Below are 25,575 nucleotides of genomic sequence, written 5' to 3'. Positions count from 1 at the left end.
AAGAGCAAAGCTCCCATGTTTAAGATTTTTTTGATAGATTAGCTCTGCCAAGTTGAGGAATGTGGACCAATGGGGGAAGAGGCAGAAGTGCCACCTGAATGGAGGTCCTGCCACATGGAAATCTGTGGAGTGGAGAAGTGTTCCCCCCAAAACACCTGCTAAGTGCCATGCTGTATTGTAGGTGCCAAGGACACAGCAGTAGGACAGAGAGGGCTCCTGCTGTCACGGAGATTACAGCCGTGTGTGTGTGTGGGGGGGGAGGGATGCAATAAACAAGTGAACAACTAAGTAAAAAAATAATGTTAGGTTGCAATGAGTGTTTCAGGGAAAATAGAATGTTTTGCTGGGGCTTGAGGAGGTGAGGACACCTCTTCTAGACTAGTCAGGGTGAGACTCTCTGAAAAGGTGATTTTTGAGCCTAGACCCAGAAGTCTAAGGAGACTGCCATGCCCAGGTATGTGGGCAGAGTGTTCCACGTAGAGGGGGCAGCAGGTGCAAAGGTCCTGAGGCAGGAGTAAACTTAATGTGTCCAGTGTCAGTAAGGCCAGTGTAGCTGGAGGGTGGTGAGTAAAGAAAGAAAGAGGTTGGGGTCACAGAGGACTGGATGATGTAGGCCCTTGTGAGCCATGCCAAGGAGTTGAGGAGTGACATGATGGTGGGCCCAGCCTCTGTCCTGAGAGATACTGAGATCTGGGCTGGGGCTCAGGCATTGGCACTCTTATAAAGCTCGCCAGGGTAAAGTTTATACTGATATCCACAATGTGCTTTGAAATGCACCCAAAAAATAAGAAGGATTAATGAATGGATAGAGGGATGGGGAGATGGATAGATATGTGATAACACAAGTATAATAAAATGTCAATTTAGAATCTAGGTGATGGGACCATCGGTGCTCACTGTACAACTCTTTCAACTTTTTTGTGTCTGAAAAATTTTAAAACAGGATTTCAGTGGGAGGAAACTCCCAGGATGTTGTGGATACACAGCCAGGTTTGGGAACCACTGTTCTGAGTCACTGGTATGGAATAAGATCAGGGTGGGGTCGGGAGGCCAAAAGAAAAAAGAATCTTACTCTGAGAAAAGGCAGAACTGGAGGCTTTGGAGCTACTGCCAAGAGGACCAAAAGCCTTAGACTGATTAGCAGTAGTCCTGATGATGGGGCAGGGTCGGGGTGGGGGGTACCCTGGGCTGGGTCTGAGATGAGTACAGAGATTTGCATCCCTTCCAGGGGCACTCTGGGTAGTCCTGGGATAAGAGCCATGCTAGTTCAGGCAGTATTGTGAACTGGAGAAAGATGGCCCCTCTGGACATCTGTAGCTTTGTAGGCATCTGTAGCCTTGGTGAGCACAGCATGGGCTGGATTTTAGCCCTTCTCACCCCTTCAGCCATGTGCCTTTGTGCAGTGAGCTTGGCTACAGTTCCATTAAATTCAGCAAACATTCACTCAGTGCTAGATCTGTGCTGGACTCCACAGGTATAGAGATGATTAAGACCCATCCCTGCCTGAAGAAAACATAAGACAACAGACTTAGTCTATTGAGTTTAATCATGGTTCATTCATTCATTGAATAATTGAACGACCATTTTTTGAGCACCTCTTATATTTATGGGGCCTTGTACTGAGAATAAAAATAAAAGAACTTTAATATGGTATTATGTTTTCTGGAGACAGTGGGATGAAATAGGTAAAATTAGTTCTATCCCAGAAAAACCCAGAGGCCTGTGGTCATCATGTGTGCAGCTCAGAACTCTCAGCCCTTTTCAGCTTGCCTAGGGCTGAGCTGGACCTCAAGAGGCTTGTCACTAACCCCATAGGGTTCAGTTGGAGAGTGGCTGGAGCCCAGGGAAGAGGCAGCAGGCTCTTGTCATTCACCCAGGAGCATGCCTCTTGGACCACCAACAGTCTCTGACAGGTCTGTGGAGTAGAATATTGATAGTATTTAGATAGTTCCCTTGGAAGTAGGTTAAATAGCCAGTTGGAAAAGAATGAGGTAATTTTTAAAAGGTACATGTTAGGCTCTGAGGGTTTGGTTTTAGTGTTTTGTATCATTTGGTTTTTTAGTTTTCCCATAAAGTGATTCTAGCTGTAAAATGCACATTAAAATCACAATGCATACTAGCATGGCTTAAATGAAAAAGACAAAATATAAGTGTTGACAGAATGCAACCAGAATGCTCATACTCTACTGGTAGGAGTGTAAATTGTTAGAACCACTTGGAAAACCATTTGACAGTAACTACCAAACTGAGCATCCACATATCCTATGACCCATGAATCCTACTCCTTGCTTTATACCCAGTAGAAATTATACATGTGTTTCCCAAATGACATGTACAAGAATGTTCACAGCAACCCATATAACCCAAGCCCGGAGACTCCTTGAATGCCCATCAATAATGGAATGGATAAATTGTGTTGCGGTCACATGATGGAACACTGTACACAGTGACGATGAAGGAACGGCCACTATACGCCACAACACGGATGAATCTCACAAACATAATATTGACTGAACACAGACATAAGAGATCGAACTGTATGATTCCATTTATATAAGGTATAAAACCAGATGAAACTATCAATGATGTTTGAAGTCAAGATAGTGTTACCCTGGGGGTGAAGTCTAGTGATTGGAAGGGAACACAAGTGAGGAATTTTGGGGTCCTGCTAATGTTCTCTTCCTTTTTTCTTTTTCTTTCTTTCTTTTTTTTTTTTTTTTTTGAGACAGAGTCTCGCTCTGTTGCCCAGGGTAGAGTACAGTAGCACAACCATAGCTCACTGCAACCTCAAACTCCTGGGTTCAAGCGATCCTCTTGTCTCAGCATCCTGAGTAGCTGGGACTACAGGCATACGCCACCACACCCAGCAAATTTTTTGATTTTATGTAGAGACGAGGTCTCACTATGTTGCCCAGACCAGTCTCAAACTCCTGGCCTCAAGTGATCTTCACACCTTAGCCTCCCAAAATGCTGGGATTACAGATGTGAGCCACCATGCCCGACCTAATGTTTTCTTTCTTGATCTGGGAGCTGGTTTCATGAGTGTGTTCCCTGGGTGAGAATTCATCAAGTAACTTCTTGTATGCATATTATACTTCATTAAGGCTTTTTTTAAACGTTAAATTTTTTTTTTTAAAAACATAGCATTAAGGAAGAAAATTTATTTTTCAACACATTAACTGCCATGTGAGTTGTATTTAACTCACACTAGTTTTGAGAACGAGGCCTTGTGAAGCATATATAACTCACACGTCTCTTCACCTTGGGAGCCTCAAGAACTATTTTTCAAGTTACATATAACTCAGCAAACAATAAAAGATAACAGATTTTTCATTACATTAGTAAGGATCATTTTGTTTTCAAAGTTTTATTCTTTTTTCATAATGAAACACCGTGGCCCCAAGGAAAAAAATTTTTTTCTAGTGCGGCAGTCAATGTGTTAAAGTAAAGGAAAACCCAAAATGCAAACAGTTAACAGATCATAGTATGTTGCGCAGGAAGCCTATTCTTTCATTGAGGAGGGTGCATACCGCACCTGGCCTGCTGGTTTGGTGAGTCCTGTGACAGTCTCTCCTCCCTGCAGGGCGCTATGTCTTGTCCTTTGTTGGCTGTGGTTTGGCTGTCGTGGGTACCTACCTGCTGGTGACATTTGCACCCAACAGTCACGAGAAGATGACGGGCGAGAACGTCACCAGGCACCTTGTGAGCTGGCCTTTCCTCTTGTACACGGTAAGAGAAGCCTTCAGTCCTTCCATGAATTGTGGCATATGTTACCAGCACTGGTGCTTGTAGTTCATGAGAAAATGTTTATTTTACTTATGTCCTGAGTAATGTCTAAAATCATATATAGTAGGATACCAACTTTATTTTTTAGAGGTATGTATAGATATGTACATCTATGTGTCTGTGAAGGACTAGATGAAAAAACAGAAACTCCATCAGTGGTTGTCTCTGGGAGACAGAATTATGACTCACTTTTTATTTTCTCTTCATCTTTCTGTTTTGTCCAAAATTTCTACAGCGACCATTTAAAACTTTTACTGTGTGGGAAAAAAAAGTTAGAATTTTAAATAATTTAAGAATGCTGTTTTTTTTTTCTCCCGGTATCACACAGCTGGTAGAAGCTGATAGAAACCCGGGAGACGCTAGAAACTTTGCCTCTAACCTCCCAGCCAGAGCTCAGTCCTCTGCCCCAGTTATATCCCATCTTAGGTCTGCAAGTAAACTGATCAAGGGAAACACCTAAGGTATCTTAGGAAGCTGCTGGTATTTTCTTGTTCCCTGCACTGTGCTAAACACATTTTTATATTAAAATATATCATCTCAGATTCTCTCAACATCTCTATAAAGTTGAGGTCATCATTTCATGGGTGAGAAAACTGGGGTTCCAAGAGGTTAAATGACCTGCTCAGGGTCCGTATGAACAGAGCTGCAGTTGAAGGCCAGGACACCTGACCTCAGGTGCCACCCTCCTTCCCCACGACCTGCCGACAGGTGTGTTCACTGTTTCCGCCTGGCACGAGCTGCCTGGGCCCTGATTGAGTCAGAGGCCCCAGAACATCCTTTTCCTCAGGTGGCCTGCAAGGCAGAGGATCGATTTCCCTGAGACTGGGGCTACGTCATCTCTCAGCTGGCAGTCAGCCCCAAAGTTTTCCTGGTGCACGTGGAGAAATGTCCACAGGACAGAACCATAGTCCCGCCTCTTCAAACAAAGCTTTGCCCCAGAGCAGGCCTTTCACTCAGGGAGTCCTGGGCTCAAATCCTTCACATGCTGTGTGGCCTTGGCCAAGTCACTTTCCTTCTCTGTTTCTCTCTCTCTGTAAAATGGCAAGAATCACTGGATTTAGGACTGGTGTTGAGAGATCCAAGAGGTAGCACGTACATCACCCAGAGCATGGTAGATGCTCAGTGAGTGACTCTTACTTCTGTGACTGTGAGGCAATGCTGCCTGCTAGAGAGATTTGGCCAAAACAAATTCAATAAATATTTATTGTTTGCTATATGCCAGACACCGTGGATATGAAAAACAAATGAGACATGCTCACGGAACTCACGGTGTGTCAGGAGGCACGCACATAGGCACAGCCACCTCACGACATGACGCCAAGCGCTGCTCCCATCCATCTGGGAACCGTGGCGGAAACACTGGGCCCCCGGGATGCGTGCACAGTGGTTGGGAATGTTGACGAGTGACTCCACATCTGCTCGGTAGAGTATTCTGCAGCAATTAAAGATAATTATGACAACTTCGTAAAACATGAAGATTGTTTATGGTAACTAAAAACGGCTCAATACAAAATCGTGCATTCACTGTGATGACAACTAGACAAGTACGCGTTCACTGGAACAAAGACAAGGAAGAAACATGGAAATGATAACAGCTGTGTTTTACAGTCTCTAATTAGAAGAAAGTTTTTTAGATTTTCAAAATACTCATTAATGTTTCTGCATGGGTTTTTATACTAAATAAACTTCAGTAGGAGTTTGAGATAGGCAAACTGGGCTATGCTGTTGTCAGAGTTTTCTGCTTTTGTTGCAGTGGGTGCCAGGGCTGCCTTTCCTTCTTGGGAAAGTTATTGCCAAATGTCTGGGCTTTTAAGGGTTAGAAAGGACAAGTTGTTGATACAAAGGGGGAAAGCTTCTTGAACTCGGACTTGCTGATGTCTAATAAATAGTAAGTTTCTGCTGATAAACCACCTTCTAAACACCAGGCATGGGGCCTCATGTCTTCAGACCGTGTAGCCTAGGGGGAAATGCAGGGCCTTGGAAGCTGGACTGTCCAGGTTCAAATCCTGCCCTGGCGTTTACTAGCTTGGGGTTGTGGTAGTACCTACTTCATAGAGTTATTGTGCAGATTTAGTGAGTCTAGTGTAGACAAAATGCTTAGACTCGTATCTGGTGTACAATGAGAGTTCATTAGATGTAAGCTATGATCATGGCCCTGTAAAGTAAGAATTATCATCCCTGTTTCACAGAGGAGGTAACTAAGGTTTAGAGAGGTTAAGTGACTTGCCCAAGGTCACACAGCTAGTTTACAGGCAGATCAAGCTTCAAACCCAGGTCTTCCTGACTCCACTGCCTTCCTCGGTCTGCTCTGCTAAGCCTCACACGTCGGAGGCTTGGTTGGGGGCAAGGGGAGTGTGTACTTGGATTCTTGACCAAAAAGCTGTGAACAAGCATCTCCCTCTTTGACTGACCCCCAGTTTTAATGGGGATAGCCATGGAGCCAGTGGATTGGGAAGAGACCATCTCGGCCTGATGAATCTTGGCCATCCAAGACGTGGACATGAGGTCGGCATGTCACCCTCAGAGCTTTAGCCTGTGGTGAATGGGGAATTGCTCCTCAGTATTACGCAGGGATTAGAGAGATTCCCTCAGTGTTTCCCTCATCCACTGAATATCTGTCAGTATTTGGGAAATGCTGGGTGTTTCACCTCCCTTTCGACTCTGAGTGCCTGTGACTTTGACGGGATCAGCAGCCTAAACTGCAGGCTGGTCCACCAGGGTCTCCCAGGCTGGCCTGTCCCTGTGGTCCCCTACTTACCTCCCGCCTGCTGCTTCCCACAGCTTGTGGAGATCATCCTGTTCTGTTTGCTGCTGTACTTCTACAAGGAGAAGAATGCCAACAACATCATCATCATTCTTCTCTTGGTGGCGTTACTCGGTAAGTGGGGGCCTGGGGGATGGAGTTTTGCCACCGCCAAGCAGCACCAGGAGGAAATGTGGGTTCTGCTTGCAGAGCTGCAGCCTCCGGTACAGAAGCTTCTGGAGGCCGGCTCAGGTGGTTCCATCTCCGTTGTAGCTGCAGGGGGCTGGGTCCGTGCTGGCCAGAGACAAACCCCCGTCCTCAGAGAGCCTCCATTCTAAAGGGAGAGTATGGCAGTAAACACGTAGCCACATTCACAGATGATAAAAGTTTGGGCAGTAAGGAAGAGGGAGGCAGAGTGAGCTGAGCTGACAGGTCATTTCAGAGAAGGCAGAAGGGGAGCACGGAAAACCTGTCTGACGTCAGGAATGAATTCTGTGGTCAAAGGCAAAACTAGATTTGGTGCTTTTTTTTTTTTTTAATTTCCTTTTAGAAGGACAGGTGCTATGGGGGAGAAGGCTCCTGACTCAGGTTGTGGCAAGGGTGTAACTGCACCTGATTTGGTACACTAAGCAGAGCTGCGAGAACCCTGTCCTTCCTGAGAAAGGAGAAGCGGACAGAGGAGGAGGAGCGGGCTGGGGTCAGGGCTGGTGGAGCCTCCTGCCATGCTGCTCCTCCTTACGCAGCCTCAGGCTGGTGGTCCCCTCTGTAAGCCACACCATCCTCTTCCCTAAAAAGGGACAACTGAGAACATCCAAAGGAGATGCGCACAAGTGCCCGCTATGTGTATTTCTCTTCTGTTCCTCCCGTGGCCAGCCCCACCACAGCAACTGGCCATAAACCACACAGGTATCTGTCACTGAGACAGGGTTGCAGGAATTTGGTTTTTTTTTTTTAGACAGCTCTATTGAGATATGATTTACATACCATAAAGTTCACCTGTTTAAAGTATACAGTTCAAAAATAAATAAATATACAAATCAGTGTTTTTTAGTATATTCATAGAGTTGTGCAACCATCATCTAATTTTAGGACATTTTTGTCACTCCAGAGAAACCCTGTGCCCCTTAACAGTCACTCCCCGTGTCCCCTCCCCCCAGCCCCAGACAACCCCTAATCCACCTTCTGTCTCCCCGGATTTGCCTTTCTTGTATGAATGGGATCTTACTGTGTGGCCTTTTGTGACTGGCTTCTGTCACTGAGCGTAATGTTTTTGGGGTCCATTCACATTGAGCATGAATTAGTCCTCCCTTCCTTGGTGACTTTATGTCCCAAGTGGATTGGAAAGATCATAGTCCCGAAATGTCCTCTCCCTGTGAGTCGGAAGGACAGAAGGTTCTGAGGCAGTTGGCCCATCTCCTTCCAACTAACAAGGACGCCCCAATGACAAGTGCTGCTCTTAAATGTTGCTGATGTTTGGAAACCGTAGCCTAATGGGCAGTGGCCCAAAGCCACTGTGGGCGACGGGCTGTGGGCAGGACGAAGCTAAGTAAACAGGCAGAGAGGAGCAGGGAAGCAGAGCAGTCCCGCTGGGACCAGGGGCTTCCTTTGTGTCATTCTTGGGGGTGGTTTCTCTTAACTCCTGTTTGACAGGGGATCTGACAGTCATTTCTGCACCACTCAGAAAAGCAATGGTCTCCATGATGCGGTGAGCACGAGGGCCCACTGGATGTGTAGGAAGACAATATTACAACTTCTATAATTTTTTTCTCTACCTTTTAAATTATATTTCCTGTACAAGTTTTACAGCATACATACCATGTAAGTACAGTGTTACATAACTATAATGTTAAAGTAAATACACATATTGGAAATGTATGTGCATACATATGGCGGTGTATATACCAAAACATTGGAGAACTCTGGTCTAAAGAAATATTTTTAAAAATATGAGTGACTGAATGCTAAAAAAAAAAAAAAAAAAAAAAACACCTCCTCAGCTGTTCACACAGCTGATACTCAGAAGAAGTTCATTTATGCATTCAGACATCCCTTTGGCCTCCTTGCATGTTCGAGGCGCAGAGCTAGGCACTCTGGGGTTCAGAGAAGTGGACTCACTGCCCACGCTTGGCAGAGTTTAGCAGCGACATTTGGAAACACCTGCTTTGGTGTATCCGCACAGGTGGTGAGAGTCCATGGAGGGGGACACACAAAAGACCCAATACAAATGATGCCTTTGCACCGAGTAAATCACTGTCTTGGCTCTACTCGTGTTCCCTCCCTTCTTTCTCAAACCAAGTCTTCTGGGGCTACAAACTGGCTTTCGGGGTCTAACTCCCTCTGTTCCCCTGAGGCTCCCACACGCCCTTGTTCACCATCCACAGGCTCCATGACAGTGGTGACAGTCAAGGCTGTGGCTGGGATGCTTGTCTTGTCCATTCAAGGGAACCTGCAGCTCGACTACCCCATCTTCTACGTGATGTTCGTGTGCATGGTGGCAACCGCCGTCTACCAAGCCGCGTGAGTTGCAAATTCTTTTCTTGCTAGGCCTTGCCATTTGGGTCCCTTCCATCTTGGGGGCCTGATTACATTTGTTTGTGGAGGTGTAGGGAAGGCAGGAGCTCAGATCACCAGGGTTTGACATCCAGCATGGAGAGAAGAGTTACTAATTGGCTGAGTCTTCACGTGGAGGAGAGCTCTGTACCGCTTGACCTTGACCAAGGAAGCCAGGGGTGGGTGTGATTTTTTACCCTCTTCCTCAGAATGTGAGAAATGTGTGGTCAGAGGCAGACTCTCTTCCCATCTTCTCCAAGGCAGGCGTCCATCTCAGGGACCTCAGAAGCTTTGCCATCCTTAGGAGGCACCTACTTGTCCACTGGGAGGAAAATAAAAATTGCCATTTCTTATCCTCAAGTTATTTCCCCTAGATCTTCCCAAGTAGAAGGGCAAGGAGCTCCTTCCTGTCTCTAAGCAGAGCAGTGAGGGCTTGGCCTGTGTCTTGTTCCTGTGTGAGTCCGGTGCCCAGCAGAGGGCCTGGGAGGAAGGAGGCGCTGCAGGAACGCTGCAGGTGACAAGCCCACGTGGGCGTGCAGGACTCAGTGGTGTGGGAGGCTCCCACTCAGGCCTGGGCTCACGATCCACCAGCCACGTGGCTCCAGGGACCACAGGAGTAGCTGCTACTAACTGGTGCTTAGTGTGAGGCTCTATCCTCTGCACTTTCTGGAACCAACTCATTTGGTCCTTACAAATACCCCTTCGAGGCAGTTGATGATATCCCCATTTTGCATATGAGGAACTGAGGCAAAGAGAGGGCAAGAGGCCAGCAAGTGGCAGAGCTGAGATCCGTCCCCTGGCCACACCCTCACCACTCTGCTGCCTCCCACTCAGCTTGTCTGAGACTCAGATTATTCGTCTGCAAATGACAGCAGCAGTCGTCCCCACCTAAGAGAGTCGCATAAAGCCCTTTGGAGAATGTGCCTAGGACGGTGTCTGGTTAAACAGGAGCTCCCTCTATGGTTATTGTCCTTACTATTATTATTTCTAGTCCCACTACGACAGCTCCAGTCCTCACCAGGGAGCCGCTGCCAGTGCAGGGCTCTGTGCTGAGCACTCCAGGGGCTACAAAGATGACTCAGCTGGCCTGCTGGCCTCCCAGGGAGCTTGTCATTCGCCAGTCAGCACAGTGCGGAGGGCCCCAGTACACAGACAGGATAAGGGTAGTCATTGCCCGCAAGGCACTCATCGCCCGGCGATGGGGGGGGCGGGCAGCCAGTAAACAGACCGTTACAATTGAGTGATGAATATGTATGATATTAGCAACCATGCGATGATAACTAAAATACTATGCAGAGAAAGGACAAAGAATATATTCCAAATGGGGATACTGTTTATCATAGATGGAGATAATCGGAATGACTCAAATTTTCTCTTTTTCCTATATTTATTGCAATGATCACATTATTTTCAAATTAAGAAAATTTGTCTAAAAGAACAATTACAACACTAGGCAGAATGAAAAGTGCTACAAGACTTTCTTGGGCAGGGGGTGTGTAAGAGACCGAGGAATGGCTCTTTTTAATGGGGTGAGGACACAGGGGCGAGGAGAAGAGCATTTCAGGTGACAAGAACCATGGGGTCAAAGGTGTGAGACCAGGAAGGACATGGTCCACTTGGGAAATGGGATGGACCTCAAGCTGTGTCTGGGGGAAGAAGGGAGCCAAGCGTGGACCCCAGACCAGGGACACATGGTGCCCTGGAACATGAGGATGGCATTTTTATAAACCCAAGGAATATTCCTTCATGCACCATCCTCGTATTTCAAACCAAACCCTACTCCCATCAGCTTAAGCTTTAGCCTTCCCGACATCCCCACAGCCCACTGACTTGAGTGCTTTTGTGTTGAAGGTTTTTAAGTCAAGCCTCACAGATGTATGACTCTTCTCTGATTGCCAGCGTGGGCTACATTCTGTCTACGACTGTCGCTATCACAGCAGGTAAGGGTGGCCAACTGCTAGATCTCTATCTTCTACCCTAGCAGGGCATTATCCCAGGGTGGAGGGAGGGGGCTCTGCACTGTCTGTAGGCCGAGTCTGCTCTCTTGTTCTGCTCGTCAGAGTTACATGTGGTTTCATGGAGAATGTGCAGGATTTAGAGCCAGAGAGGCTGGGTTTGCAGCCCCACACAGACACACAGTAGCTGTGTGGCTCTGGGAACATCACTTAACCTCTCTGAGCCTCAGTACCACATTTATAAAGTGGAAGTAATAACACTCACCTCCTAGAATTGCAATATATACAATCAGAATGTCTCCTACTCCATACCGTGTGCTCTTTAACAACATTTACCATCATCTGCCAGCTCCACAACGGCCACTGGCCAAGTGACCACACATCTCTTCTGCATAATTTCTAGAGATCATGAGTAGCATGAGAAGCATCTGCAACACCATAGATGCTCAGAAAGCAATCGTTATTGTTCTCCTATTCTAGTCTACCCCTAAATTTTTGTTTTCTTTCTGAGGTAGCTTCAGAGGCTGCAAGCATATCAAAGAGTTTGTTGTTTGTTTGTTTTTTATGAGGACTAAAATCTTCAGAGTAAAAAGTCCCTTAAGAACCAAGAGCTTATCTTTGAAGAAGGCGTGGCTGTAAAGCCACATACTCTGTGTAACACTTTAGACAAGCGGGGCCCCAGTTCCTGTTCACAGAGGTGGGGGCAAGCAGGGTCACAGCCCTCCAGGGCCTGCGCTGTGAGTGGTACCCACTGACCCAGAACAGCCAGAAGCTAAGCTCCCTCACGGTCAAGAACCTTGGCCAGGAGGAGTGCATGCCAGCCAGGGTTAGAAGGAATAGCAAACACCATAGTGGAGTCAGAAACAGAATTCACAGAAGGGAATCAGCAGCTCAGGGAGACAGCACCAGAGCCGTGGAGGTGAAATGACTCCAGACAGAGGCTGGCTCAGGGCAGGGCCAGCCCATGCCACTCCCATGCCACAGGAGTGGACCGAGGGCTTGGCACCTGCTGGCCACGTGAGGTTAGAGAGCTCTAACAGCATAAGCACAGAGCCTTGTTTATCCATCTTAAGAAAGATGGGAAAGGAGTGTGCAAACACTGCTAAATGCCGTCTGCGCTTTAGTTAGTAGCAGTATTTCCTTGTCATTTTCCTGGCTTTGATCATGCACTGCAGTTATATGATATGATTGGGGAAAGCTGGAAGAAGGGTACATGGGGACTCTGGACTATTTCTGAGTCTAATATTGTCTCAAAATAAAGGTTTTAAAAATAATCAAAAGATGCAGATCACTGAGGCCCAAGAGGGGAAAAAAGAAGACAACCTGTTCCCCCAAATGGCTTTTATTCCTTTCTTCTAATATTTTGCCAGGCATAGTCATAATACTCTGTGATCATTTTGGTTTCCTGCAGGGAAGAGAGCGTAGCCAAATCCTAGACAGACTGGCAAGTGGGCGATTTGAAAACAGCTCACGGGTGTTTTTTATTATTTGTCGCTGCAGGCGCAATATTTTACCTGGACTTCATCGGGGAGGACGTGCTGCACATCTGCATGTTTGCACTGGGGTGAGTTCCGTCCGCTGGCTGGCCCCAGGGTGTGGCAGGTAGAATTCCAGGCAGGTCGCCTCCCTCTCCCTGTTACTGCTGCAGCTGCTCCATCCTTTAGAGGGAGGGAAGCTACTGGGCTTTGGAGCTGTGTCCCCAGAGGTGAGCAGTTTACTTCCCAAAGGGCTTTATCTCCTTCCCCTTTCTTCTCTTTTTGGCCTTAATCTCTGTGGCATTTCTAAAATATCACATTTTGATACATGAAAAGACTCTCAACCTCACCTCATATCTAAGAAATGCATATTGAAGCTACATGAGGTACCAGCATTTTGCAAAAACTAACAGTATTCCATGTTGGCAGGAGGATGAGGAGGCCAGTTCGCTACTACACTTGAGCAATAAATACTATAATGCGGGAAGACAATTTGGCAACACCAATAAAAAAAAAAAAAAAACGAGCATACATTTAGATGCAACATTCCATTTCTAATCATTTATTTTGGAGGAATACTTACTTCAATGGGGAAACACAGACAGATGTATGAGGCTATTTATTAATTTTTAAATTAGCTGTATAAGCAAATAATTTGAAGCAACAGAAATGCCCAGCAGTAACATGGGTTAAAAGAAAATCATGGTAAGTTCAGGTAATAACATGCTACGCTGCCATTTGGAAACTCGAGGCCAGCCCATAGGTGCTGACACAGAACCGTGTCTAGAACACATCAATGAAAAAAGTCGCAAACTTTTTTAAAGCATAGCTTACTCTATGATCCACAATTCCACTTCCAGATTTTCACCCAAAAGAAGTGAGTACATATATTGACAAAATGACTCAGATGTGAGTATTTACAGTAGCTTTATTCATAATATGCCCACGTTGGAAACAACCCAAATGTCGATCAACAGCAGGGTTGAAAAAAAGTTGTAGTATATTGAAACAATGGATTCTGCGCAGTAATTAAAAATAATGAACTAATACATACAATAAAGTAGATGAATTCTAAAAACGTTTTATCAAATGAAAGAAACCAGACATAGGCCGGGCGCGGTGGCTCACGCCTATAATCCTAGCCCTCTGGGAGGCCGAGGCGGGTGGATCGCTCGAGGTCAAGAGTTCAAGACCAGCCTGAGCAAGACCCCGTCTCTACTAAAAATAGAAAGAAATTATCTGGACAACTAAAAAATATTTATATAGAAAAAATTAGCTGGCGCATGCCTATAGTCCCAACTACTCGGGAGGCTGAGGCAGTAGGATCGCTTAAGCCCAGGAGTTTGAGGTTGCTGTGAGCTAGGATGATGCCACGGCACTCACTCTAGCCTGGGCAACAAAGTGAGACTCTGTCTCAAAAAAAAAAAAAAGAAACCAGACATAAAAGAGTAAATACTGTATGACTTAACTTACATGAATTCAAGAACAGACAAATCTAATCTGTGGGGAGAGAAGCCAGAGTAGTGGTTACCTCTGGGGAAGGTTGGCATGAATTGGGAAGGGGCACAGGAAACTTTCTGGGGGGGATGGCAATATTTTCTATCTTAACTTGGGTGGTGATTACACAACTAAAATTCATCCAGCTATGTATTTAGGGCCTATGCCTTTTACTGCATGAAAATTATCCCTCAATTTTGAGAAAGCATGCTTGTTTATATATAAGCTATAGGGAAAAGAAAAAACTCCAAAATAATATATGCCTACCTGGGTGAGTAGAACCAAGGAGTAAAGGGACTTTCCAATTTTTACTAATTTTTACTTTATGGGTTTTTTTTTTCTTTTTTGAGACAGGTCTCACTCTGTTGCCCAGGCTGGAGTGCAGTGAGCCCAATCATAGGTCACTTTAACCTTAAATTCCTGGGCTCAAGTGAGCCCCTGCCTCAGCTCACACCCAGCTAATTTTTTTTATTTTTTTCTAGAAATGGGGTCTTGCTCTGTTGCCCAGGCTGGTCTCAAACTCCTGGCCTTAAGTGATCCTCCTGCCTCAGCTTCCCAAAGTGCTAGGATTATGGGCATGAGCCACCACACCTGGCCCAATTTTCACTTTCTATACTTTTGTACTGATTGAATTTAGGCCATTAAAAAATTTTTAATACCATTTTTCAAGGCAAGGTTCTGAGAATAGTGGCTGAGCGGAAGCCAAGAACCATGAGAGTGTGTCCAGGAGAGTCTAATTTATTCTGATTACATTTTATGGCGCGTGTAGGGCTTGGGGCTGCTCAAGCTGTGATTAGTCAGCTAGCGTCTGCTCCTGCTCCTCCAGGCCCAGCAGTCCACAAACCTTCTTTTACCTTTTCTCATCAGCTGGGATTGAAAGCCTCCCTCCCCGACCTCGCTCCTGGCCTTATTTCTCTTCCTCCCTTATCTCATTCCCCAGGTGCCTCATTGCATTCTTGGGCGTCTTCCTAATCACGCGTAACAGGAAGAAGGCCATTCCATTTGAGCCCTATATCTCCATGGATGCCATGCCAGGTAATGTTAAAACCCCATGGGTCCAACTGACTGTCCGTATAGAATGACTGCCACTTCCTGTTTAAAAAGACAACCAGCTGCTGTGCTGTTGGGTGTGACTGTGCTCTCACCGTCTTTTTTTTTTTTGTTTGTGTTTTGAATCTCGTGCAATAGAGGAGGCAATGACTGAGACTCCTCAGCTGGTTTAGGGCACATCTTGCCAGTTCCCATGTCTATTTTGGGACCTCATAAAGGAAATCCTGACTCACACTGGATATAATTGTGACCCGCGGCACCAGGCTTCATGCCTGCCAATGGAAAAATCCATTCATCCAGTCAGAACGGAATGATCAGAGAGGGGAAGGAAATTGGGATGAATGAAATTCAAACACTATAAACCTCACTCCCTGGATTCCACAAGGGAGAGGATTGTTCTGGAAAGCCTAATTTCCCAGGGAGCTAAGGGTTCATACTGAGAAGCACAAACTCAAGTGCCTTTAAGGCTGAAAGTAACATAAACATGTGAATCAGCCAAATATTGTGCAGTAGGGAGTAGTGGGGCCTGTGGAGAACTACAGTGTGCTTGTCTAGCCTCAACGGATGCAGAATAAAAAAGTTAAGACGTTGGACCAGCCACACTTAGATTTGCTGACCTGAATTCTGTAGGTTGCCAGCGACCATTACCTTTCATATGGTAACTCAAAATTAATTTTTATTTTAAAAATATAAGATAGCACCCTCTCCAAAATGTAATCTCCCATCCTTCATGAACACGATTCAGTGAACAAAATATAAATGCATTGATGGCCTAGAGTACTGCTAACCAAGAGCAGTTTTTGTGCTGTCACACTGTGATGCAGGTGTGTTCTCAGGGATGACCGAGGTGCTCCTACATTAAACGGCCCCAGGGTTTATGTGTCTACTTTTATATTATTTCCTCATCTCTTGCTATTGAGCTGTTTTCTGTCATTCTTGCTGTTACCAGCCTGCCTGAGCATAGCAACTCCATGTCAGTCTTATTGAACCCAACCTGTTCAAATTAACATATAAAATCAAAATGAATGAGCTCTGAGTTGGGGACCTAAGGTTTCTCCTCCGAGTTAAATGCATGAGCTTTAGTGCATGGACTTTCTAAACATCTAATCTGGCTGCTCAGATGCCTTTTTTGCTTACTTCCTTGTTTCTCGGCTGTGTTCCGGATAGATGAGGGCGCTGGATAGCTGAATTCCAGATAGGTGAGGTGTCAACTCTGTGTGTGCAAGTATGTGTATGTATATGTGTGTTTGTGCATTTATAAACCGTGTATGTGTATATATCTATATAAATATTTGTATACACATATATACACATGTATTTTCTGGTGCAAAATAGAAGGTAACCTAAGGTAATCTTAGACATCAACATTCTGTGGTCTGTTTTGGGGTGTGGCTCTCAGCTTTCTCTTTGTACCTTTAGACCAGTGGGAAGCCAGATATTGAAAGGAGACCCTGTCCCACTGCGGTACCTTGAGAGTAAACGTGTTCTGTACCATGTGGAACCTGGGCTGGGGATTTAGATGACCTGGATTCAAATCCCAGCTCTGCCACCTACCTGCTGTGTGACCTCCCAAGGCCTCCCATCCTGACCTGTAAATTGGGATTCCTCCTTTCTGGGTAGTGGGATTGTATGTGAAAAGGCCTCTTGCACGGTGCCTGGGACATGGTAGATGCCTGGTTATATTTGGTTTCACTTCCCTTTTGCTTTAAAAAATTTGGAAAATTTCAAACCCTTGTTTGGTGGCAGGTAGGACATGCAGAATAAAACTGCTGGGCAGTCTCAGTTTAAACAGAGACGATTTTCTAGCCCCTTGGCTGTCCTGGTCAGTCAGAGTCAGGACCCTGTCTTTTGTCTACCTAGACTGGTATCTTCACAGTAGACCAGTAGTTGCTATTCAAGAAGTATTCAATTTCCAAAATTCTCTATGTCTCCCAATTTGCAGAGGCTTTAAGTAATTCAAACACCTGAAAGACTTCTTAAAAATGAGAGAGAAAAAACAACCCCTGGGCTCCAGGAGCTGGCCTGACACTCACAGCTGGGCCTTGGCCTTCCCCTGCGGGACGTAAACAATTTCGCAGAACATCAGCACCAGACAAGGCCACTCTGTGACCGTGAAGGATCAGGACACAGACAGGACCACTGCTCCCATGTCCCAACATAGATAAAACATGAACATTGTCTAAGCCACAAAAAATGTCCACCATCCCCCTCGTACCTTGGATAATATGAGAGACCACTGCCACTTTACCAGTCACATTTTTAGCCTTGATCTCCTTGTCTTATAGATAAGAATTCTTAAGATCCCCAATTACAGAATTATCCCTGCTTCCTGACAGCAGCTAATCCAAAGCAAAGCCTCACTTCCGTGAACCCTCCCCAAAATCACCCATCCCAAACCCAAACCCAAACCCAAACCCAAACCCAAACCCCATAAGTGCTTTCTAACACCCTCTGACTCAGGTACCTCGTGGTTCTCGTGGTGCACATCTCTCGCATTGCAATGACTCAGTAAACCCAAATTGTTAGACTGTAGGTATATTCCTATGGTCTTTGGCTGGAGGGCATTGGCAAAATCCAAACCTAAGCCACGCCTGGTAAGCCAGTTCTCTTCCTGAGAAAAGGGCGCCCCCTGAGCTTCCCCGCTCCCCCAAATCCACACCACAGACTCTTAAACTGTGTTCTTCAAAGGACCAGCAGCTAAGTCTTGTGCAATACAGAGGCAAAGGCCTTCCACAGCCCAGGTCTTCCCAGGCCGTTTGCAGAGTGGATAAGTGAGAGCACAGGCTCTGCTGTCGGATCCCACCTCTGTCTCTTGTTCGCTGTGTAACCTTGGGCAAGTTACTTCACCTCTCTGAATCTCTATTTTCTTACCTAGAGAGCGAGGATAGTAGTTCATCTCTGTCATAGGATTGTTTCGGGATTAACCGCAGATGTATACGGAGGCCACACAGCATTCGGTTAAGTGTGGACTTCCCAGTTTAAACCCACTGAGTGTAAACGCTGGCACTGCCACTTGCTACCTGTGTGATCTCAGGCAAGTTGCTTAAACCTCCAACTGCCTCATTCTCCTTATTAGTCATCCTGAGGATCAAATAAGATAAAACTTTAGAACAGTGTCTGCCACCAACTAAGCAGTACACGTTAGCCATTAGATGTTGTTACTATTACTATTTAAAGTGCTTAGCCCCATGCCCAGGGCACATTAAGCAGTCAGATGTCAGCTGTTATCATCATCATAGTTTCATGAAGACACTCTGCATTCAATTTCTTATGACTCAGCCTGGGGACAGGAGAATTTGAAAGGTTTTAATTCCCTGGCAGGAAAAGAGTTGGCCTCAAAAGGAGTTGCCCCCACTGGGGGAATTGCAGGATAACGGCAAAGAAATTAAAGATTAAAGTCTTTGCTGTCAAATGTAAGTAGGGATCCAACATCAGTGTGCCTAGAAGTTATTAGCAAAATTGCACCTTACCCTGTATGTGGACCAGGGATGTTAATGTTCAAGGTCAAAACTCTCCCGCTGGGCACCATGATGCTTCTGTCCCCTTCAGATGTCCATGATGCAAAAATTACCTTCTTTCCTCACCGGTGTAATGAAGTTGCCCGGATCCTGATTTAATTCAGCAGTGACGTGCTGGCATCTACCACGTTCAAAGCACAGTGCCAGTTCCATTCCACCTGGGCCCAAACACGCATTCCCACCTCACTGGAGGCCGGCTGAGGGTTCCTCTCAACAGTGGCTGTCTGTGTGCATACTTCCTGAAGATTCATCCCTTGTTGCTTAGCAACTGTAATATTTCTAATATATATTTATGGATGGTTCTCTTTTAAATCTAAAGCATTCAGGAAGTCGACAGTGCACACGGTTAGCTCCTGAGTACTGTGGTGGGATAGAGGGAGAATGCAGCCTTCTTGGCTCCCTTACCATGTAATGATTTGGGGAAAATGGGTTTCTTTTCAGGTATGCAGAACATGCATGACAAGGGGATGACTGTCCAGCCCGACCTCAAAGCTTCTTTTTCCTACGGGGCCCTGGAAAACAATGACAACATTTCAGAGATCTACACCCCTGCCACCCTGCCAGTCATGCAAGAAGAACACGGCCCCAGAAGCGCCTCTGGGGTGCCCTACCGAGTCCTGGAGCACACCAAGAAGGAATGAGACTCACTCCCTTGATTTATGACTGTTCAAGCCAGGCTGGCAGTGGCTCAACCCTTAATTCTAAAACTTGCCTTTCAAATCTCATTTTTTTTAAAACCGAGAACTGTATGGATAACGATCTTGGAAAGCCTTTGTCTCTGGCAAAGGATGCATTATCTTGGTCTTGGAAATTTCAAATGATGGGGATGATGGTGAGGGGATGAAAGGCTATTCCAGGTGGGAGATATGGAATTCAGCCTCTGCCTGGTTTAGCCCAGTGGGATTTGGAAAGCCACCTTACCATCGACAGGATGGGAACTGAGCTCCCTCGGTCAGTGACCAAAGGTTGCCACATTCTTCGGGAGCTAAGGCAAGACAAAGGGTCCCCTTACTTCTCAGATCCAGTAAAAGGCTGGAGACCTCCATATCTGTCTTCCTCCACCTCGGGTGCATGCCTGATCTCTGCCCGCCTCACTCATGACGCTGTATGTGTGATAACAATTCGCATCTTCCTCACGTGGCAGAGTGGGCCAACCCTGGGCAGGACGTTCTGTCCCTCTTGTGCAGGAAACATACATCTGCCTTCCAGTTGTCTCTGTCCTTCCAATGAAGACATGCTTGATGTGTTTTTATTGGATCTGCTCTGAAAACGAATTTGGTTTTGGGCCTGTGAGCACTACTCGATGGTTTTCCCCCCAAAAGAATAGGGAATTTAAGGGGAAGATTGAGGAGGATAGGAGCAAGGGTGAGGTTACAGCAGCCCGTAAAGGAAGAAGAATCCCTCTTAATCTTACAAAAGGTGATTGCACCACTTGAAAAAGGACAGACAGAACATCTGGCTGTGTTACGTGTTCTTTTTTTCTCTGCGTACCAGTGCCGCCTGGGAAGGCTGGGGGTCCTCATTTCAGAGACAGCCTCTCACACATCCCCTCCGCACTCTCCTTTACAAAGTTTCAACCTGGCTTGAGTTATTGGTCAGTTTCCTTGGAATCAGTAGGGGCTGTGTGGGTCTTCATCTCCAGGCACATGTGTCTGGGAGAAACAAGCATTCTCAAAAATGGGCTCTTTCTTTCTTTCTGAATTTCTTTCTTTCTGTACATGACTGTCCTCCCCTAGACTGATGTATACTTTAGAGAGTGGCAGGTGAAGGTTTGCACACCTTCATGAGCATAAGGACCTCCTAGGAGTCTATGTAAAGTGCAGATTCCCACACTCCAACTGCAGATACTCTGATTAAATGGAACTACATTCTTAACTGGCACCACTGATGATTCTGATGCCAGTAATCCAGGGTCCCACACCTGGAAAGCCTAATAATGGAAAATAAAAAAAGGTCTGCTAAAATCCCCAGGGCCCCATGCACCCGTGTTAGGAGGTTAGAGTTACTGGGTGTTTCCTCTCTGGGGTTCTTTTTGGCAGGTTGAAGAATCCCCATAGGATCTGTGGCATTTCTTCATCCAGTGAACACTTCTTAGAACTGCACTCACTGCTTCCCTAGACAGCCTTCAACGGGCAAGACAACAGTGTTAATAGACCAGTGTTGATAGCTCATTTATCTTTATGGATTGTGCTTAATCCTGATTTAGTACCTTGACTTCAGAAACTCTGACATCTGTTGCCTGTGATAACCACTTCTGTATTGTGTCTTGACCACTTCTGTATTGTGTCTTTAACGCCTAAGAAGGCAACAGACAGTAACCTTTTTTTCACCTTAGGATGGGTATCAACTCAACAATATTTATAAGGCATTTACATGTGTTAAGCACTTGGAGGGCCAAAGCTACAAAGATAAGATGTAGTTCTTGCCCTCCAAGCCAGCAGGGGAGACACAGATACCCAGGAACCTCTGGCAGGTTATAGGTTAAGTGCAATACTGGGCCACAGAAAATGAGTCATGGTTGCCCTGCTAAGGTCAGACCCTGAGCCCAAAGGGCCATTCAGAACTGGAGGTGATTTGGGCTCCACTCGTAGATGGGTAGCAAATCTAGCTAAGATCTGAGCAAAGCATAGAAAGTAGGGTGATCAACCCAGGCAGAGGAGCCAGCATTTTCAAAGGCACAGAGATGGGGAGTGGAGGTTGGAATAAAAAAGGATCACCGGGGAAGGTGGTGAGAGACAGGCCTTGAAAGATGAGCAGTGAAGGCCAAATCATGGGGGGGTGGGGGTGGGTCTTGAATGCCTGGCTGAGGAGTGTAAAGCGTATCCTGGAGGGCATGGGAGCCATTGATAGTTCATGAGGAAGAGAATGGCAGGACCAGCACTCACTGGAAAGGAAGGCTTGTTCAATGTAGAGGAAGAATCAGAAGTGGTAAGTTACCTTTCAAGGTCAAGCTCTGAGCTTGCAACAATAGAACACAAAGGGGAAAATAAAATCAGGTTTTGCTGCTATTCAGATATTCCCCATTTCCCAAGTGATTTTTCTAAGGCTGGGGCTCAGGGCAGAGCGGATAAAGCTGAGCAGGGAGGCTACTGAGATGTGGCAGACCTAGGTGATCAGTAATTCTGGCGTGTGTGCCCCCGTACTTACTCTGCCCCTCCTTCCCTTTGTTGTTATGGGCCTTTTAACGCTGGGGCCAGCCAGCTTTCTTGCGATGAGTAGATAAAAGTGCACTGTAATTTCAGGTCTGCTGCAGATCTTGGGGACAGCACCACCCAGGAACTGCTGCTGGGGCCTGGGCAGCTCCCCTGCCTTCAGTTTTAGGGCAGTGGCATCATTCCACATAGCTGAGCCATGAGAGGGCTGAGCAGCAAGTTATAGGGTGGTTTCCTGAGTGGAAGTCAAGGGTAGGTCACTTGAGCAGCGGGAAGAACAGGTGGTGTGGATCCCTCATCGCCAGGGTTCTGAATCTGTCCTGAGCTAGCTTCTCCCAGTCTTTGTCCCTAGGTGTAAATAGACTGCTCGTGGCAGTAAGCAGCACTGCCTGTTGGGATGGAGAAGATGAACATCACGTTTCCACTCACAACCCTGATTCTTGATTTTTACTCATGGCTCTGACATTCCCAAGCTCTCTCGAATGCTCTAAGCAACATTAAATATCACACCTGCACCTCCTTCCTAGCCAGGTGCCTAAAGCAAGCTCACCAAACTTGGATTGAAACTTCAGTTGCCATCACATCAAGCTTCAAGTTCATGCAGGGTGTCTGCAGTGTGGAGTTGAACGCTGGGTAGAGAAGAGAGGACTGATGTCTGCATTGCTTTTCTGGTGGAAACAGCCAGCTTAATGGCCCGGTGTGGATACAGGACGGCCATCAGGGTAGCGTTGGGGAACCCGCCCTGCAGCTTTGTGAATTCCAAATCTGGTCCAACACTGGCTGATAGGCAAAAAAAAAGTTACTTCTGTGTTTCTCTGAGAAGCTGTGTAAATGAAGTCACCTTAGAATATATTCTATGTGGATGCTTATATTTTGTTAACTTCACGACTAATGTGGCATGTCCTATTTTTCAAAAAAAACATGTGCTATGTGCAAATAACATCATGAAGTGGTATTTAATTAAAAAAAATCCACGCAGTACCTGTTGAGTTTGTCTCTTATGTTTGGCTAATATTTTTTAGAGTTATCTAGAACAACGTGCTGTCTAATAGAACTTTGTGATGATGGAAATAGTCTGTGTCAGTTTTGCCCGGTACGGTAGCCACCATCCACGTGTGGCTGTTGAGTACTTTAAATATGGCTAGTGTGGCCGAGGAACTGAATTTTTAATTTCACTGAAGTTTGATTAACTTAGATTTAAATATCCATGCGTAGCCAGTGGCTGCTGTATTAACAGTGCAGATCTAGAGATACCCATAATTGCAGCTGGGGCTGAATTGAGCTTTTTCCCTTCCCCTGCAGTGGTTAAAAGCATAGACTCTGCAGCTACACGGATTGGATTTGTTTCCTGGCTCCCCCACTTATTAACTGTGTGGCATTGGGCAAGTTACTTAACCTCTCTGTGCCTCATCTATGCAACAGGAATAATAACAGTATCTACCTAAAGGTTATTGTGAGGATCAGATGAGTTAACAGATATAAAGTCTTGGAACTATGTCCAGCATCTCATCAGACATCAGAACATTGAATTATATTGAAGCAATGGTTTTTCTCTTGATTCATTTTTAAATTATATAATGAAGACTTGTGATTTTTCTTAAGCAATTCTAAGCACACATGTCTTTCTTCAGGGTTTGCAATTTACAAAGGCAGGTATGGTATAGTGCCTATATATTTATACACAGTCACCACACAAATGCAGTCATATATACTCATTTATTAAGCACTTCTTATATGCCAGGTGATATATTAAGACTTCATGTACATCCCGTTTCTCCTTTCTAACCACTCCATGAGGTAAGTTTTAATCTTATCCTTATTTTACAGACAAAGAAAGTAAGACTCAGATGTCACAGCTGGTGAACAGCAGACCCAATATTTGAGCCCAGGACTGCCTGACTCCAAAACCTGAGTTCTTCCCTGTGCTATGCTGCCTTTCCTGGTGTGTTTGGGTGACACTTTAGTGGGGGTAAGGTTTGCCATGTATTAGGACTTCAGCTTTGGCTGAAAAGAAAAGGAAGGTACAGTTTCAAGGGAAGATGCAGAGTGGAAGGACAGAAGCTTATTAGTTGGGTCTCTGAGGACCACATTTGCAATGGCCCCACCGAGTTAACCAGACAAGGGAATAAAATTCAGAGAGCTGGAGGGGATTTTAGAATCATCCACGAGTCTCAGACTTTATTTCACGAAGCAGTACAATTTAAAATTAGAGATTGACAAAGGGATACCAACTCTTTATAGTTAATCTTGTTGCTGTTACTTTTTGTTATTTATTCAGTTGTTACTTAGTTTTTATTGGTTTTTACTTTTTGGTTTCATGAAATAGTAAAATTTTTAAATAGAGATTGGCAAAGATTACTATCTGTTTGTAGTTAACCTTGTTCCTGTTCACTTTTTTGTTATTCAGTTATTCATGAGTTTCTATTAATTTTTACTTCTTGGTTTCATGAAACAGTAAAAATTTTTAAATAAATAAAGATTGACAAAAGGTTAGTTTTTGTAGTTAATCTTGTTCTCTTTAATAAGTTTCTTTTTTATTAGTTTTGCTGCAAAATAAATTCAGCTTGCTTTGTCCAAACAAAAAAAGATAAGAATGGAAACAAAGTCCAAGTCCGGTTTGAGAGGAAGATTGTGCTTGGTGCAGCAGCACCAGGGTTCTGTCACAACCTTATTAAATTCCAAAATGCACCAAGCAGAACATTAAAATTATAAATATAAAAAAAAAGTAAGGCGAGAAACAAACATTTCTCATTGTGATGCCATAAGGTACTCACGTAAGAACTTCTGTGAAGGCTGCCCAGGTATAATGAGAGAAGATTCACGTGGCAGTGAGAACATCACCTTCTGCCTTCTCCAGTTTACATTGAAAGGTGAGTCTTCACCATTGCACTCTAGAAACTTATGTGCTTAATTCTCAGGATTCCTTTTTAAGAAGTTCAAAAAACAAAAACACGAAAACCTCCACGCACGAAGCCATTCTTTAACTCTCCTAAAGTCTGTTTGTCTTTAAAACAGCACCAGAAATACAGCCATGCGGTCATCCCTAGCTCTGATCTTACAAACTCTGACTATGGAGGTCTCTAAAAATCTTCTATCACAATTTTCAAGTCACAAATATCTGTCTTCATCTGAATGAGACTGTCTTTGCATATATTTATGTGTCATTGTCATTTGTTTTGCTTTTCTGTGAATTGTCCATGTTCTTTGCCCATATTCTATGGCTTTTGGGGTTTCTTCTTAATTTGAAAATGCTCTTTGTTATGTTAACCCTTTCTTTGATATGAACTATGCATATTTCCCCCCTGTTTATTACTTGCCTTTTGATTTACTTGTGGTATTTTTTTTACTATGAAAATGACTTTTTGATTTTGTTTTATAGATAATTGGATTATTTCTATGTGAATATGTTATTTGCATATGTAAGTGTTTGTATCTACATAATTTAATGTTTTGTCTTTTATGGCTTCTGGTTTTTGAATCATAGTTTGAAAAGTCTTACTCCAAGATTATAAAAGAATTCTCCCATGCTGTCTTCTAGTCTTTTTACAGTTTATTTTATGTTTATATCTGAGAGCCACTTGCAGTTTATCCTGGTGCACAGTGCAAAGTATGGATCCAACTTTATTCTGTCCGGACAGCTAACAGCTATCCCAGTACTATGCATGGACTAGCCCAGCTTTGCCCTAATGAATGCCCTTATATAATATACTATATGTCTATATTTTAGGGACTTTCAACGCTGCTCCATTGAACTGTTTGTGTATTCATTCACCAGTAACACTGTTTCAATTATTGAGGCTTTCCAGTGTGTTTTATTATCCATTAGGGTAAGTCTCAGCTCCTTGCTCT

The 25,575-nt window shown here is 44.9% G+C and overlaps 1 protein-coding gene across 4 annotated transcripts in view; it reads left to right on the top strand.

The window, feature by feature from the left end:
- The window catches only part of NIPAL3 (NIPA like domain containing 3), a 48,288-nt gene extending 23,142 nt beyond the window's left edge, over positions 1–25,146 (top strand). For 2 of the 4 annotated variants that reach the window (XM_045545992.1, XM_045545994.1), the window contains 7 exons: positions 3,584–3,729; positions 6,568–6,664; positions 8,911–9,046; positions 10,931–11,019; positions 12,535–12,598; positions 14,947–15,041; positions 19,016–22,707. In XM_045545992.1, the coding sequence (XP_045401948.1) occupies positions 3,584–3,729; positions 6,568–6,664; positions 8,911–9,046; positions 10,931–11,019; positions 12,535–12,598; positions 14,947–15,041; positions 19,016–19,215 (827 nt within the window). In that variant the 3' untranslated portion in view covers positions 19,216–22,707. Of the gene's footprint in view, positions 1–3,583; positions 3,730–6,567; positions 6,665–8,910; positions 9,047–10,930; positions 11,020–12,534; positions 12,599–14,946; positions 15,042–19,015; positions 22,708–23,553; positions 24,446–24,492 lie in introns of those variants that run through there. The other 2 variants (XR_006733907.1, XM_045545993.1) reach the window with 2 other exon arrangements.
- Positions 25,147–25,575: the final 429 nt, after the last annotated feature.

Source organism: Lemur catta, chromosome 3, assembly GCF_020740605.2.
Source record: "Lemur catta isolate mLemCat1 chromosome 3, mLemCat1.pri, whole genome shotgun sequence".
Taxonomy (NCBI): domain Eukaryota; kingdom Metazoa; phylum Chordata; class Mammalia; order Primates; family Lemuridae; genus Lemur; species Lemur catta.
This window is presented reverse-complemented; position numbering and strand designations above follow the sequence as displayed.